This window comes from Dermacentor andersoni, chromosome 9, assembly GCF_023375885.2.
Source record: "Dermacentor andersoni chromosome 9, qqDerAnde1_hic_scaffold, whole genome shotgun sequence".
Classification (NCBI taxonomy): Eukaryota; Metazoa; Arthropoda; class Arachnida; order Ixodida; family Ixodidae; genus Dermacentor; species Dermacentor andersoni.
In genome coordinates, this window is record NC_092822.1 from 47,607,247 (window position 1) to 47,624,362 (window position 17,116).

General features: G+C 43.4%; 1 protein-coding gene across 2 annotated transcripts; it reads left to right on the forward strand.

Annotated features, from left to right (window-relative positions):
* The first annotated feature begins 254 nt into the window (after positions 1-254).
* LOC126527995 (uncharacterized) lies at positions 255-16,293 on the forward strand. 2 transcript variants are annotated; one of them, XR_011890314.1, is made up of 6 exons: positions 255-874; positions 2,298-2,366; positions 5,420-5,489; positions 8,727-8,803; positions 15,594-15,953; positions 15,989-16,293. XR_011890314.1 is itself a non-coding variant. In XM_050175837.3 (5 exons), the coding sequence occupies exons 1-5, from the start codon at positions 723-725 to the stop codon at positions 15,730-15,732; spliced, it is 507 nt and encodes a 168-aa protein (XP_050031794.1). In that variant the 5' UTR covers positions 255-722; the 3' UTR covers positions 15,733-16,293. The 2 variants fall into 2 exon arrangements, 1 of the variants encoding a protein (XP_050031794.1); XM_050175837.3 differs by having other exon boundaries at positions 15,594-16,293.
* The last annotated feature ends 823 nt before the right edge of the window (positions 16,294-17,116 follow it).

Consider the following 17,116-nt stretch of genomic DNA (forward strand, 5'->3'; position numbering starts at 1 on the left):
TGCCAAAGTGATCTTTGGGCAAATTAAAGGCGACTAGTCTGGTTCGGGATACGCTCTCGCTCGCAGGAAACTTTTGTAACAAGCGTAACCTTACGTTTTTTTGTTAGTTCCTTAGTTGACGAGCTTTTGTTAGATTTTACAACTTCTATAAAACTTCGTTTTAAGCGCATGCTTTCTTCTTTGCGTATATTCAAGGGGTTTTTAAATGTACACATTATGTAATGGCTTTGTATGAACGAGAAAGAAAGGTGGTAATTAACACATGTTCTGCAAGATCGCCTTGGTTATGCCGTAAAGCGAGCTGCTGCTCCACATCAGCAAAACTTCGGTGGATGGATGTTTTGAGCATCGCCATATTGAACATCTAACTGGTTGATGCCACAAGACTCGTTATTTTTAACTTTCTTCTGTTCATGTGAACAAACTATCAAACTTGTCAGAAATTTATTTGCCTTAAAAAACTAACGTCTTTCGATTCTGCGTCGTCCGTGTGCTCGGTTTTTTTTTTTTTTTCTCTTTACAGCACATCGTTCGCAGCGCCCTCTGCGTGTTTTTTTTTTCTACGTATAGCGGTTCAATGAAAACGCCTCAACTTGTGTACTCAATCTTATGATGCTGGCAGGGTCACAAATTTTGAAGTTGTATCGGTCGCGGTTGTGCAGGAATGCCGTTAGTTTGTTGTGCTTTCCCACCGCTTTCCGGCTCAAATTCCTTGCAACAACATGGAAGAGCGTGAGCAAGGCTCCTCACCAACGAAACCTAAGTGCCCTTTCGAAAAGCAAGTGTGGTTCGAGACGTCCATGCTCGGAAAGCAACGAGTGCCCGTGGATCCGATGAAAAACAAGTGTCGGAAACTGCTACAGGTGGCTCAGGGGTAAGTTTTAGCAAGTTAAAGTGCGTGTTTGCTTCTTAATATCAACACTTTAAGGCACACGGGCGTTTCCGATCGGACCAATACAGGTCGAGCGCCGTGGAGGGATCATGTTTTAGCGCCGTCTTTGACTGGTGGTCCTGATCGCTTCTTTTAAAACGCGCTTGTCAAGTTCAATGTAGATTAAACTTGATAGAAAAGCTAACGTGTCCGAGGGGCGCTGCCATAAAGCAGGACTCGTAGTTGTACCGTTGTAGTTCTTGTACAGAATGACAATTTTTCTACGCTGTTTCCACGCTGTTGCAAGAGGCGCAATGCGCTGGTCGGATGTTGTTTGTTGTTGTTCTCCTCTGATTGTGGGTCGTACCCACTATAGGAAACTTTCGATTACTCGGTGGATAAGGGTTGATAAATATAGGAATTAAATTTCACTTGTAAATTTGCGAAGTCTGATAATCAAGTTCAATCTGATACACGCATGAAAATAAATGATGCAACCTGAATTGAACTAATTCAAGCTAAAATAATTAATGATAGTGGAAACATGTTTAACTGGGCAGTCGCTTGAGATCAATAATAAATTTCTGGATGGCGGCGCAGGCATCCCATTTACTGTAACCGTTAATCGAAGCTCCAAATGGAAGGACAACGGGTATTGTCGGATTCAGGCCAATTTTGCGAAAGGGAATTTGAAGACTCTTGATATCAGTGTAGTAGAGCGGCAGCACGATAAAAAAGATTGATCTGTTGTTTGCGCCTCGTTACAGAAAATGCAAAGGGGAATTCCTCAAAGCACACCTGTGTAGGTAAAAGTTCAAAGCGAATTCGACAGCATAATTTGGTGAGTGAGTCTGCGTGTATTGAACGATTCACCATGCCAGGTGGCTAGAGATAAGGGGGTGTCAATACTAAGAAGAAGCAGTTAACGTGGTGTGCTGGAAAAAGCTTGCTCAGCAGTACACTTGTGAAATCTAACCAAAGTGAAATAAGCATGCAATGGTACATCAGGAATAACTGGGCTGTTAAGGGTTGCCTTGACTTTTGAGTCCGCAGTTTCATTCAGAAACAAGCCCTTGTGACCAGGCACCCAAATTAATCAAATACACTGCAAATAGCAGGGACCAGAGGAGAAACAGTCGTAATAGAGGAGATTCATTAGATGTGGAAAAGGGCAAACATACAGATGGAAAATCTGTGAGAATGGCAGCTGTGGTATTCCAAGTGCTTAATTCATGCAGAGCGAAAATTACATCGATGGACTCCTCCGAAAGTATAGGTATGAAATCTGGCAATTGAAAAGAAAAAGACCAAGTTTAAGACAAAAAAATTCCAGTGCCTGATTTTTCTTCACACTGTGATGTCAGTTACGTAGTGGTGGGGGTTCGCGTGTGTGACAATTGTTTTTCTTTGTTTCTTCTGCAATTAGGAGGGTGATCGCAAAAGATCCAGATATGGACGCTAAGGCTAAGGAGCTGCTCGTCGACACATCAGAAAAGTAAGAGCCTGTTTCTTCTGTTCTTAGCTTCTTGATCTTTTTCTGAATGGAGCAAAAGGTTGCAACTTGGAGGGCCAAACTCCATGGCATCAAGGGGCCAAGCCAACTTCTCTACCTACTCCCCTCCCCCCCTCCCGCTGCATAGATTTCTCATGCTTTGTAGCTTTAATTAGCTAATGATTTAGTGTGATTACTCTGCATTGTTGCAGTGGCCATTTGTTACACTAAAATTTGGACTGTCAAAGTTCCGTGCACTTTGAGTTTTCAAATATTTCACCCTCGCATTGTCTTCATATAGCCTCCCAATTAGCTCATTTGGTTGTGCTGCTTGCCCGGCAAGACAGTGGCACTAGATATAGCACCTAGGCCTTGACAGACTTTCTTTCAGCTGTTACGCTTTCTTTCTGTAGTACCCACGCAATATTTTTTTCCTCTGCACTGTAGTTATCTATATACCAATTTTTGCGTTCGTATTGCCACATGCATTGAAAGAGTATGTTGAGTCAGCCTAGACCGAACATTTTTAGATTCCTTTCAGTTTGAAAGCTGCGGCGTGCGAAGTGTCGCTCTTCTGGTTCCTGCCACGCGGTGGCACTCGTCACACTGTTTGCCCGACTGGCGCGGTCCCTTCCCGTTGTCGCTGCCACCTGATTGAAGTAGCGAGCTGTACTTTTTCAAATGTGAACATTACTCAAATATTACACTTTGAGTTCGAGTTCGACACTTTCACAGACTGTCTTTGTTCCAGGGCATGTCCAAAGTAGATGGGGGACATCCACTTCAGATGCAGGAATGAAACACTTTGGACACGGGACATTGTCTTCCTGTGGCCACAGGTACACGCATTCCCTAGTGTAGCAGCCACCCTGGCCCAAAGTCTCCAGAGAGAGACTTCCTTCACCCAAGAAAGACTGGAAAGGGGGGGGGGGGGACACTTTCCACAATGCACTTATGGCAACCTTTCAAGGCCGGTGTCTGACAGGTGTGCTAGAGAACAACACAGGAGCGCTGATAGGAGAGACAAGAAGTGTTAACAAGAACTGCTTCCCCATTGTCAGTGAAGACGGTTCTCGCTTCCGCAAGATTTTGCTCGGGAGTAACTTGGTATCGCGAACAATTGTCTAATGGCTGGCTATGCGCTGTCACGCAGGTATTATGACGTCATAGGTGGGACGTAATAAAGGTGACCTCATACGATGCAAGGAGAGAGTAACCGATTTTTCGTGTGAAAATGTTAGCTCTCAGCTGAATGCAGCATAGTAACATTTGGCTTTTATGTTTGTGGCAGCATTGTATACAGATAGCGAATGTTTTCTTCCGTGTCCAAATGGTGTTGCAGTACCCTTTTAACATGTGTAGGCCCTCGTGCGTTCAACCTGTGCCGACCAGTCTCGGAAGTGAACAGCAGTTTACGATAGGTAGCGAGGCACTGGAAGTGGTAAGGGAATACATCTACTTAGGACAGGTAGTGACCGCAGATCCGGATCATGAGACCGAAATAATCAGAAGAATAAGGATGGGCTGGGGTGCATTTGGCAGGCATTCACAGATCATGAACAGCAGGTTGTCATTATTCCTCAAGAGAAAAATGTATAACAGCTGTGTCTTACCAGTACTCACGTACGGGGCAGAAACCCGGAGGCTTACAAAAAGGGTTCTACTTAAATTGAGGACAACGCAACGAGCTATGGAAAGAAGAATGATAGGTGTAATGTTAAGGGATAAGAAAAGAGCAGATTGGGTGAGGGAACAACTGTGAGTTAATGACATCTTAGTTGAAATCAAGAAAAGGAAATGGGCGTGGGCAGGACATGTAATGAGGAGGGATGATAACCGATGGTCTTTAAGGGTTACGGACTAAAATCCAAGGGAAGGGAAGCATAGCAGGGGTGGCAGAAAGTTAGGTGGGCGGATGAGATTAAGAAGTTGGCAGGGACAACATGGCCACAATCAGTACATGACCGGGGTAGTTGGAGAAGTATGGGAGCGGACTTTGCCCTGCAGTGGGCATAACCAGGCTGATGATGATGATTGAGTGTTATGCATTCATCTTCCTGTTTATACGGACACAATGGGCATTTCCGACAGCATTGTATTTGCATGCAAGGCACCATCTTTGTTGCAGTTAAACCTTGATTTAATGAAGTCAGTCAGACTTGATTATTCGGCGAATCTAAAAGCTTGGTAAAAACAAAAATACACATGTGAGTAACATAATGCTTATTCAAGAGCAGAAAAATAGATGTCATTTTTTGCTTGCTTGGGCTTCATACAACTAAGGAGTTGTGGGCTGAGAAGATGGCAGTCATCTTAGTTTGCCTGTAACAGAGCATTTGGCACAATCTGTTAGAGCTAACACTGAGCCTTGCTATGTTGAATGACTGCAGTGGAGCAGTTTCATTAAAAAAAAAAATGGACCACCAGGGTACTACTCTTACTGCAGCCATACACTTATAAGCTTCGAGGCATTTTGAATGCAACACGTTTCCTGTGGCATGTTTCTTGATGCATACCTTCATGAAAATCTTTGTCAAATTGGACAAGACGTTAATTTCCCTTTGTTGCTTCAAATTTTTTCAGTGCATTAGGCTACCCGCCATGGTTGCTTAGTGGCTATGGTGTTGGGCTGCTCAGCACGAGGTCGCGGGATCGAATCCTGGCGACTGCAGCCGCATTTCGATGGGGGCGAAATGCGAAGACACCCATGTACTTAGATTTAGGTGCACATTAAAGAACCCCGGGTGGTCCAAATTTCTGGAGTCCCCCACTACGGTGTGCCTCATAATCAGAAAGTGGTTTTGACACATTAAACCCCATAATTCAATTTTTTTTTTCAATTCATTTAGCTCTATGAATATGTGTTGTCGATTCTAAAGCACTTATTGAAAGCTTTGTAAAATCGAGTTCATTAATGCCAGGTTTGACTGTATGTGACCATTAGGGCCCTGTCATTTTCCATAAAGTGAGTGTCCGTGAAACTTTTTGGCTATTTTCCTTTGATCTGCCTCTTAAATTGAGAACTGTTCTAATTTGACCTTGACCTTTTTTCGCAGGATCCTTTCAAGCCTGGACAAGGGCCTCCAGCTTCGGGTTTTAGACCCTGATAAACTGGTGGATCTCGTAGTGAGTTGGTGTTTATTTGTGCAGGCAACCTGTAGTGATTTACATTCGTGACCTCACAGCTAAGCAAGGTGCTGTGCTGGTGAATGTCGTCAAAAGAGAGCAGACATTATGTCAGAGAGAAAAGTTATTTGAGCAAACGTTAGTAATCTACCCTTCTACGATACCAAAAAAATGGCTGTGGCTTAGCTAAGGTTAAGCCCAGGATGCGAAGCATACTAGCCTTTATTTTAGTTGTTGAACCACTGTTTAGCCTGGTGAACTGCTGTTGCTTGGCTATATTTGGTTCGGCTAGTAGAAGAAACAACTCATGCGTTACTCTGCTTCGCCTTCAAGAGTGGAACACGACAGCGTTCCCGTCGACCCGCCAAGGGTTGTAAGACAATGGGCTACGGCGCAGCGACTACGCGCCCCGCATTGGACGCGGTGAGCGTCGAGCAACGCAGCGTTCGGCGCGGCAACGAAATGTGCGCCTGAGCAAGCGACGCACGCCTGAGCCTTAGAAACAGCTCGTTTCTAAGGCAACACCGCATTCACTAGAGGTGCTTTTGTACCGCTTCGAAGCGTCGTACTTGTGGCTCAGTGGTAGCGTCTCCGTCTCACACTCCGGAGACCCTGGTTCGATTCCCACCCAGCCCATCTTGCAAGAGTTGAGCCAAAGCCACCTAGAAACAAGCGCAGCTGCTTGTATACCGCCGCGAGCGACGGCGCGAGTTGGAGCCCCGTTTCTCCTCTGTCGTGACGTCACGGTGTCACGTGGTATTGAAGGCGACACCGCCGCGCCTGAGGAGCTGGGTTGAGCTCTAGTAATATGCTTCGCATAAAAAAAGACACTCTTACCATGAGGGTGGATTTGGTAAGCGAGAAAAGATGCAAAAACCAAAAGCCGGTGGTGGCGCCAACCTTAATGTATCGCAACAGCTTGCCATGATGACATCAATTTCGATGGCATCCTCTGAATCTAGTTAATTTTTTATGGGTAAAGCTGGACTAAATTGCATTGTAAAAGAGCCAGAGGTTGAGCTTGGGCAAGTTTGAGGAACTTTCACTGAGCCACGCTGATCCCAAATATGAAAAAAAAAAATACTTTTGATATCTGTAGTATCACTCTGATGTGCAGGCAGTGGTGTCGTGACGAAAAATTTTAAAAATTGAACTCTGACTTTCACTTTCTCCTGTAATAATCAGCCCATTACCACAAAATCGACGAAAAGAGTTTTGAAAGCATACCTTGTCAATCTCCAGTACTGATGTGGCATTCGTCTTTAGCGTTCCTTTAATCCCTTAACTGAGGCGTCCATCGTTTAACTTGCAAGGCCTGTCTTGAAAGTGTCTTGAAAAAAAGTCTTGAAAAAGAAGTGTTGCCTGGTGCTTTCGTCGTTCTAATCAATTTGAAAGTAGTGCCCCCCTGCTTTCAAATGAGTCTGACAGTCCGTCCACTTCTGCCGAGAATCCTGGAACCCATCCTCGGAAAGTACTACTAGGGCAGCCATCGCTTTGCATTAGATGCCTTCAAGCGCTTGGAAGGGCATTCTTTTAAAGTGCCTTTCAATATCTGCAAACAGCCATTCGCCAACTCTTTTAGTATCTCTGTGCAAAATCTTGGGCAAAATTTTGCAGACGTCAGCTGCATACTCAGATAGTTCAAAGCATGTCCCTAATGAGACTGATTTTGGCATGTAATACCCCATAATTTATTTACTTAATTTACGGTCAGATACTTTTCAGGCAGCCCGTGCATATTATTCCAGCCACAGGAAAGGGTTATCGCACCATGATATTACGACACAGTATCAGGGAAACGAAACCAAGACTGTCTGTGGAAAAAATTACACGCATTCGACACGCATCTTAAAATCTACGTGTAGTGAAGCTCTCGTTAGGCGGTTAAGCCAATGCTATAAGTTTGCCCATTTCATTCCTGCATCCTTGGCATAAAGGAAACTGGCATGTGCTCTCACTCACCTGTGCTATACAGTCGGCGATAATTTCAAGGAGATAGTTGGGCTTGATAGATAGAAGTACATGTGTGATTGTGGCATAATGGTTGGAGTAGCATCAGGCTGCTGTGCTTGGGGACCAAGGTTTGATTCTGTCACTGACCACATATTTCCTTTCTTTTTTTTTTAGTATGACTATATTTGACAAAACAGCAGCAGCAGCCACGGTCACGAAAGTCCTGGTGGTTCACAAAGAAAAGTTCGATTCAAAACTACCAAATTATTTTGGACGCTCTGAGACTTGCCAGGCTTCTTTCTCTTTTTAGATTTTCGAGATCCCAGATCTTCATTTAACGCAGGAATGAACTGTCAAAAATATGTCAATACTTCTTTAAGTAATCTCAAGCAGCCATAATGAATTCATGTTCCAGTAGAGAGTAGTGGCTTACGAGTTGCCTTACATTCCTGCATTCGTTCGCCAAGCCTATTTAACCAAGCAGCAAGCGAACGCTGTGCAAGTGGACAGATGAGCACTTCGTGTATTTTGGTGGGGTAGCCTCGGCCATTTTTCTGCACATAAAGTATGCATATATCCCCAAACCGTGAATGGAAGTGCAGATACCCACCCTAGATCAACTGGTGCAGCATCACTGTGGAGGTTGTGGGTTTTGATCCCATTGCTGCTGAGCAGTCTTTTCTTTAATTTTTTGTTCGCTCTTGTTTGGCCATGGAACACAAACCTCAGCGACAATGCTGTGTAATGCCTTGCGCTGGCCACATGGCATTTGTGCTATGGCAATGTTACCCCGCATTAGTGGTAGTTAAATTGATACTCGAGGGTCGTTTGTGCAGCTTTTTGTCACTCTAAGGGCGCATTCACGCCGGCAATCGACAGAATTCGCACTACCAACCGTGACTGGTGGCCAAGGAGTTACTCAAAGCTATCGATGTCCACACCAGGAAACACGACCTGCCTGTCACCGCACCGAAATGTCTCGCGATAGACGCCATTCCCGTCTGCTCATGCCTTCATTTCTTATTCTAAGCCTTCATTACTACGGGAAATCATCACCGCTCCTGTGCCGCTGATTGGTTAGTTAAGATTGCGACTGCAATCTCAAGAGGGAAAAATCGAGCAGAAAGATCAATCAAGACTGATTTGGGTCAGTCGCATTTCAACCAAAGCGTCCATTTGGGACTGACTTGGTTGCACAACCTCGGTAAGTCACAGGTGTGATCGAGCCCAGAAACTTGTCTCTGTGTTGTTTTTGTAGCAAGTGTTTTTGTGACTATCTTGCAGCACAAAAACGGACACCTGGCAAAGCAAGTGAGAGCAAGCTGTGAGCACATGGAGCAGCGCATCAGGAAGGCAAAGATGTAAGTGATGATGTGTAAATCTTGCCAACTGCCACCCATGCGGTGAACAGTAGCACAGCCATGGGCGGCCAAAAAAGCTGTGGTGGGACTTCAAAGTTGGCCACATGGCTGGTTTTTCGTCGGCACAGCTGGTTTTGTTTCCTCATTGTGCCGGATGCCAATCCAGCGCCCACGCTCGCATGCTATTTGCCCGTTTTATGGTTCTTCCTTAAATGGGCACGGTACAAGTTGCTTCGCAAGCGATCTGTTGAATGTTTTGACGCGGCTGGCAGCTGAATCGCCACGTGCAAATTCATTCCCGAGTCTTGAGCGTATCACCGTCGAGTTATGCGAAGTTGCAAGACTAAGCCATCCACCTGTCCGCTTGTGGAAATTTTTTTTTTTTTCTGACATTCCTTGACGAGTCCAAAAGCATCCTCTGCTTCTCTTTAATGCATCTTCTCGGCTACTGCCTATCGTTTGCGCTTATCACTTCAGGTGCAATGACTTTCTTTTTCGCATCTTGCCAACTTTTTGTTTTCATCTTGTTTGTACTTTTGTTGGCGGTACTCTTCACAAGAAATGTAAACCCCCTCCTTCTCCCAGTTTCTCGATGCTGTTCTCTTTTTTTTTTTCTTGTTAAAGGTGGCAACCGTAGGTAATAAAGTTGTACTTTTATTCATCCACCATATCAAGAAAGCCCTTTATCTGCAAAGTTTGCTTGAGCTGTACCTACCCTTGCAATTTGTACCAATATAAACCAAAGACCAGTCCTACTTTCCAGGGTGCAGTTCCTGAATTGCTTGTCAAGAACTAACTGTGGCCACTAATTGATCTTAAGGCATTTAGTCATTACCACTTCTTGAGACATATCTATAACATTGAGGGATACCATTATCAAGAAAATTTCTCTTGCTTAATAAATATTTGGGCGAATATATACAGGATAAGATATATCAATAAGATACTTTAGTGATTTGGAGTGTTTCCTACCAAAATCTTAAAAAGTATTGCTTTTTTGAAGGGGAGGGAAGATGTGAAGCTTTTAAGAAGGCTGACTGTGATAGCTGGCCTGTTTTGTTTCTTTTTTTGTTTTTACACCTGTACCCAAACTTGGCTAACTGCCAGTCAGTGCTGTTGTAAAACTGTGTTTAAATAGTAGGCAACAATTCATATTAAGCAAAGAAGGATATGTGTGCACAACCTGCATTAACGATGATCGCATCGTCCTACACCTACCACAGCGGCAAATTGACTGTCACTGTCTTCTGCTGAACATGATGCTGCACGAGTCGCACCCAGATGGGTCAAGAATGCAAAAACTCATGTACCAAGCTTTCTATAAAAGCCAACTGCAATGGAATTTTACTACGGATAGGGTGGATCTCAATAAGTAGTGCATACTCATTGAGTATGTACTATATATTAAGTAGTAGTATAGTATAAGCAATTTTTGCAAAGCTGCAGGGCTATTAATTGTCTGATTTTCCATTTAGAAGCTTTTGAGTAGCAGTTGAGAAGACACGCATGCATCTGGTGGTTTGCGGACATTGCACAAGTCCCAGCGCGTCCCCTCAGATTTCTCGGCGCACGTGACGCTGTTTGCCATTGTCATTATTTGAGAATTTTTGTCCCACTCTCGTCATGCTGTCATTGTCATGCTGCCTTTGGCTGTGCCAGTGTATGCTAAGCTGTCAAAGCGTTCGTGCAGTAGCTTAAACGAGAACACTATAAAACGTCCTTTACACTGAAATCTCCTGGAGGAAGCCGGGCCTTCGGACCTGCAAGCGATTTGCCGAGATCGTGAGCAAAAATGCCTAGCCTGCACCACAGCTAATGCCTAAACATTTAGATTACACCCATAACCACCATCCTGTGAGCTTCTTTCTTTTTCACTTATTTTTTTGTTTTGGTGTCAGAAATAGCTATTTTTGCTAGCTTTTGGTGGCACATCTGCTGATATTCCAAACATAAAATTTTGCGTGGAAGATCCTTTATATCTGCCCTTCTTGAAATTGGGCCTTCTACGGATTCCAAAATTTTGTGCAAGATGGCCTTAACGAACCAGGTTGTCAAAACTAGTGCAGCTTCAGTATGGCCTCACAGCTCTCAGTGTTGTTTCTGCACGTTGAAGTTCAGCATAAGGCCCTGGTCAAATTTCAGACCACAGATATAACAAACTATTGGATATAGGCAATTAAATCGAAATTCTCTCTTATTGATTTTGACATGTAATGATTAGAGTTGAACCTAGATACAATGAAGGTGGATATACAAAAGTATCAAATTTAATTATGTCTGTGTTTTGTGTCATCGTACTCATTGCTGTTCTCAGTGCATCTTGTCATGCCACATCAGTCACTGAAGTGACTCTTTTTCACAGTCATCAGAAAGAATGCCTGTTCACATATATAGGTGCATCCAAGGAGAGACACCAGCTTGGATGGATTGTTATCTGTGTGTTCATGCTTTTTCTTATCAAATTCTTATGTAACCAATATAAAGGCTCCTTCTGCTGCATGCCTTTTAACTCAAGGCATACGCTGCAGGCCAATTAGCTTTTGCTGCCGTGTCTAGTCAGTCTTCTGGTGGCACCGAGTAAGGGTATCGAAACAGATGGTTGATCTGTTTCTCATATTTAAACTTGAAACACTTTTGGAATTCTGCCAAAAAGATTTTTCATATGCTCTAAATATTTGGCGTCGTGCCTTATCCGCATGAATGAAATGTTTATCTTGAAATTAAGAAGCATTGTCTGATGACAGAAATTTTTGAAAAAGGCACCATTCCCATTTCAGTTTTTTAGTGTGAGGAGGGCACAAAGCATTGCGACCTTCCCTGTTAAAATGGATGGGAAGCAAATATAACTGCACCGAATACTGACATTGTGAGTCAGGCTGGCAGGTCGTCAGGAAATCAGCCCCTCAACCCTTGGTAAGTTTACTATGAGGGGCTTAAAATGTGTCAAAATTATATGTTCATTGAAACAACATGACGTAGTACAAAGCTTCAAAAATGCTGTTGATGCTGCTTTCACTATGGCAGCATGAAATCGAAGAAATTAAAACAATTTTATGCTCAGCAGTGCCCGAGAAAACTATTTAAACTGAACTGAAGTGCAAGTGAATTTACCCTTTCAAGTGCAGTACCTAAGTAAAGGCGTGGCTGTCACACTTCTCGCTCAGTCCCAGACTTTCCCAAGATAACCCATGAACATGAAATCTGTGTACTCTTTTCACCATCTGTGCACAAAAGTTAGCTTATATACGCAATTGTATGAGCAGCTTTTGTAGCTGAGAAACCTTGTTCCTGGAATTCGTCTCCATGTTCGCATGGCTGGTGCTTTGCAGCATGGTGGACCAGTGCAAGAAGTCCATGCAGATGTTTGAAGGATGCAGAAATCGGAGAGCTTCTTATTGACTTTTGTCCATAAGGCTTAAGCATTGACTTCGAAGTGTGCCATTAAGAATGGTAGTGACAAGGAAGGCTACGTTATTGGCTATCGTATTATTTTTTGCCTATTCAGTGGAAAATTTACCGAATATTCAGCAACATGTTGCCAATAAATACCATTTGAGTCTGAAGTTTACTTACTTGTCGTGTAGACAGAAATTAAGTTCAGCGCACATTGAGAAAGCCTCCAGCTCAAGAAGGGCAGAGATGCCCAAATACAAAGAGGTGGGCATTCTATAAGTATATAGATCACATGAATGCTGTAGAAATGCAAACAGCTTCTCAATTTAAATTAGAAATGAGAAATTTAAAGCTATTATCATAAAGGCTTACAATAGATACCTAGTGCAATCCAAATAGAAGTTCTGGGACCCCTGAATCCTGGGCAAAAAGAAAAAAAAAATCTTGACCTGTGTCTAATGTAGGAAGCCTAACTTCAACAAGGGTCACTTCTGAATTCCGCTGTGCCTGGTTAGTGCAATGTAGAGCGCACGAATGGACGAAACAGTGTCGCCTTGCCTCCTACCTGTCCCATCTGTTATTATAGAGTGCATGCTAAAGCAAACGCCTAAGTTCCAGTGCCTTTATTAGCACCATGCTGCAAGCTCATTGTCACTTTCACTCATTCCCAATGAAATATTGACAGGGAATTGGTTCAGCAGGTTGTAAGAAGTAAACAAAATCGAAGAAAGGGAATCATTGCAATGTTACAGCCACTGACATGCAGTCTGCAGACCTAACCTAGCAATTCTTTGCTTATATTCGACTTAACATAACCAAATGAAACAGTTGGCAAATGTTGTTGATAGGCTAAACCTCGGTAATTCGGATTTCACGGGACCAAAAAAAAATGTCAGAATTAACGGAATCTCGAATTATCGGGGTATCAAGGAAACAAGCAGATGCTTACTTCGTCAACACGGTTTTATTTACTGAATGAATGAGCAAGTCCCATTTCTATTTTTCATGAAAGCAGTACGGAAGCTGCAATTATCGTCAACTCATGAATGATTGGCTCTCCCAGGAATGAAGGCCTCGTGACTTCCTTTGCAGCATGGCCAAGGCATGCGCCTTCCTCAGACGGGCTTTTCACTACCGCTCGCACATTCCGATGAGTTTTTCGCCAGTGAGCTGGTCGCCACTAGATCGTCCATCCATCATGATGAAGCCGGGGCTCTTCATCCTTGACAGTTTTGCGCCAAGTCAAAACGAAACAACTGTTTGCTGCAACCACTGCACACGAAACAGCAATTGCTATTGACGCGATCATTGATGGCGACTACTCAGTTTTGAAGGCATGCGGCCAATGCGGTGTTATGCGCGGTGCTAAACGCAGGAATAAAGGCTTTAAAGGCACAAATAGGCACGTAGTGTTCTGGCGTTGCTGTCATTTCTGCTGATGACTATGGCGATGTGAACTCCATCGCTTCGTTCCGTTCGGACTCTAGCTCCAGTCTTGCTCCATTGCATCACACATTTGTGGCACTCCGCGAGCTCCGAGGGTTGTCCGAATTAACGAGAGTTTAATTGCAATAAATAATGCATATGCCTGCTGGGACCAGATGACAATTCCAAATTAACAAGGTTCGAGTTAACGAGGTTTTACTGCAGTACTTTCCAGTCATTTCGGTATTGGCAGCGCCCATGATTCAAAAGAAAGTTCGGCAACATGTTACAGTCCTGTAACACATGAAGGCGAAAGCCTGCCGCACATGTGGTAATGCATTAAATTATGCAATCGGAGGGGTCAGACTTCTTGAAACACATAAACGAGCTGCAGTGTGAAGTAGATGTAGTACGCTGTAGGTTGACATCCTCACCAACACATGCTATCGCCTAATGCACTACCTAAAGGTTATTTCCTTCTTTCTTTTCTTCTCTCCTTCTTTCTTTATTTCATTCTTTCTTTCTTTGTTCTTTCATTCCTGCGTTCGTTTCTTCATTCATATTCAGCCATTGTATATTTACTTGCTTACGGGTGTACGAGTCATTCCTGATGAAATTTTTTGCATCACTGGGCTGGACGCCGCCAAGCCTGTGGCATGTGGCGTGTTTTGCGTCCAAGCCTTGCGGTGGCGCCACCAGCGAAATGACAACAGTGCACCGCCGGCAGCGGTAATCGGAATGCCAGCTAAGCCTTTATTATGTAAACTTTATTTGCAACTCATCGAACCAGCACGTATAAAAAAATATTTCTATCTGAAATTATAAATCTTTCGAAGTAAATTCAGCTTAAATTCAGAAAATTTTTATAACGTGACTTCTCAAACGGTTAACTGCGAGAGAACAGGCATTCTGGACCAGAAGTCGAACAGTCGCGACAGAATTCGCCCTTGTGAAAGCTACGTGTTTTCGCTCAAACAGGAAGCGCTGGCTCAAATCAAGTTGCAGTTTATGAATATTGTGAACGAAGTGACGTGACATCGTCGGCTACAAAAGTGGAGAAACTTTGGCAACATACCAGTGTGTGACAGCATTATGTGGTCGGATGCGTTTCTTCATTCAATGGCGGACAGCTTGTGTTCACCAGAAATGTGTGGCGAGACTGTACAAAGTATCTTTTTGCACATAAACAACCATGCATGTTACGCACCAGTATATCTTTGAAACGCTATTCATGTGCTTTTTATTTCATGGAAACATTGATGGTGTGCGTTATAATAAAGCTGTTTATTGGGAGCAAGTTAGTGTGATTAGCATCGTGATTTCTCTTGGCCTGTGCAGCAGTGCCAACCTTCAACGGTAAATAAGAATATACGTAAGTGAATATATATCAAAGGTAAATAAGAATATATATGTAGTGGGATATACCTGCCCAAGGCAAGTGGACAGCGCAAAAGCAATAGCAGAAGCAGACGACGCCGGTGTAGGTCGTCTGCTGTGCGGTATTCCTCACAAGTGTCATTGCGCTTTCGATACGCATGTAAGTTTCTAAGCAACTAAAGATAATTCAGACGTCGCCTGTCATTTTTAAATTTATATTGTAAGGGAATAATATTCAAAACACTATCTATTATTAGTAAGTAAACATTTTTTCTGGTATCAGTGCAACTACCGTTAGAATCCAGGCGGCGCTAGCGTCACTTGCGAAAATCAGTTCTATTGGCCCTATGGGAATGTCACGGGCTTGACGCCGCTTTTTTCGGGTACAAGTCATTGCAACAAGCCACTTAAGGCTTTTGCCTTAATACTTGTAGAATGGTTAATGAACATGTGTGCCACATGCATACACACATACATAGCTGCAGCATTGTTCTGCAATATGTTCTGCTTTTGTGGCAGCAATATTTTCCTGGGGTGTGGGGGACAATATTTTTGCTCTTGTCTTTTTGTTTCATTTTGTCTTCTTAATGGGCAGGCTTTGGGACCAACTGAAGCAGCAGAGTGAGCAAGAAAAATGGGACAAGGCTGCTGACCAACAATCGACCAAGAACTCGTGTGCAGAGAGACAAAACTTTAATATGTCCTTGATGGGGGCCAGGGGTGGCGGGGTTTGAAATAGCCCCCAGTCCCCCCCTTCTTCAGACGACGGCCACTTCTTGCTTTCTGGCGGCTCATATGTATCCACCCAACATTCTGTGACTAAGGCCATTACTCAAAAGCTCTATTGTCTCTTTTATAGGCCTTCATTGTGGTCACTGCACATGATTACCCAGCTCTCCACAAAGTGACTCATTGTGATGCCAAGAACAAATCATTTTATGTGCTTCTGACATAGGCAAGAACAAATCATTTTATTTGCTTCTGACATAGGGATCATTGTCGTGTTTTTCTTAAATTTTTAATTCAAATGCAGCTTGCTGGGTTGTTTTCCTTGGTCACAACGTGTAATAAGCATGCTTGTCCAAAAATCAAGTAGCTCACTAAGTGGTAGTGAAGTGTATTTCACTTGTTGATAGTACTTTGCTATTATTTTACTATGTTTATTGCAGTGTTACTTCGTAACAACCATCATGACACTTGAATGTTTGTCTACTTGGCTCTTCAAAAATGAATTCTGCTTTGTTGTAATAAAGAAGGGCACAGTACACTCCGATTGCCCTGAGCATGGCACCTAACTACTGTGTTTCTCAGATATTCTACACAAGCACTGCAGCGCTACAAGCACTACACAAGCACTACAGCGCACTGAAGTTGCAGCAGAGGCAAATAATAAATCAAGCATCGGTTCAACGACCTGTCCAAAGCTTAATTTTTACCAAGAGCAGAGCTTTCGTAACCAAGAAACATTGGCAAAGGACACCTGCCACTGGTGCTGTAAAGGTATGGTACGAGCTCCTATGCTGCAACACATCCTGTTTTTAATGACATCGCCACGTTCAAAGCACATGTGCTGCTGTTACTCTCCTGGTATGGTTGAGTTCACTGCGCTATAGCAGGAAAGTGATGTGACTGGGACAATGTTATTGCATATTTTTGCAGTTAAGATAATTAAAGTGGTTGTGGAATGCCTCATCTCAACCCCGATCCTATTGTAAGATCTTACTTTCTTTTTTGCGCGTATTATACCTCCCTTGGTAACCTTATGAGGGCAAAGTAGAGGCAACAAAACAATATTCAAAACGTGTGCTTTCTAACAGTAGTTGCTCTTGAGCCCCCCCCCTTCCCCCGTAGGTCTACAACTAACAGCATTCTTGGCAGCAGTGGTTCAGTAGTGAAGCTGTGCCCTTTAGGAGCTGTGTGCACAATTGTTCATGCAGCATGATAGCGCAATAACAGCAAAACCACTGATGAAAATTGATATTTAAAACCTGCCTTGTGCATCTTTAAGCGCTTCTAATTGTACATATGTATTCGGTACAGGAACTTCCAAGTTTAGTAGGCATACGAGGTAGTTACTTCGATATCCGACGTTATCGTAAAGCGTTGTCAAATGAAGTT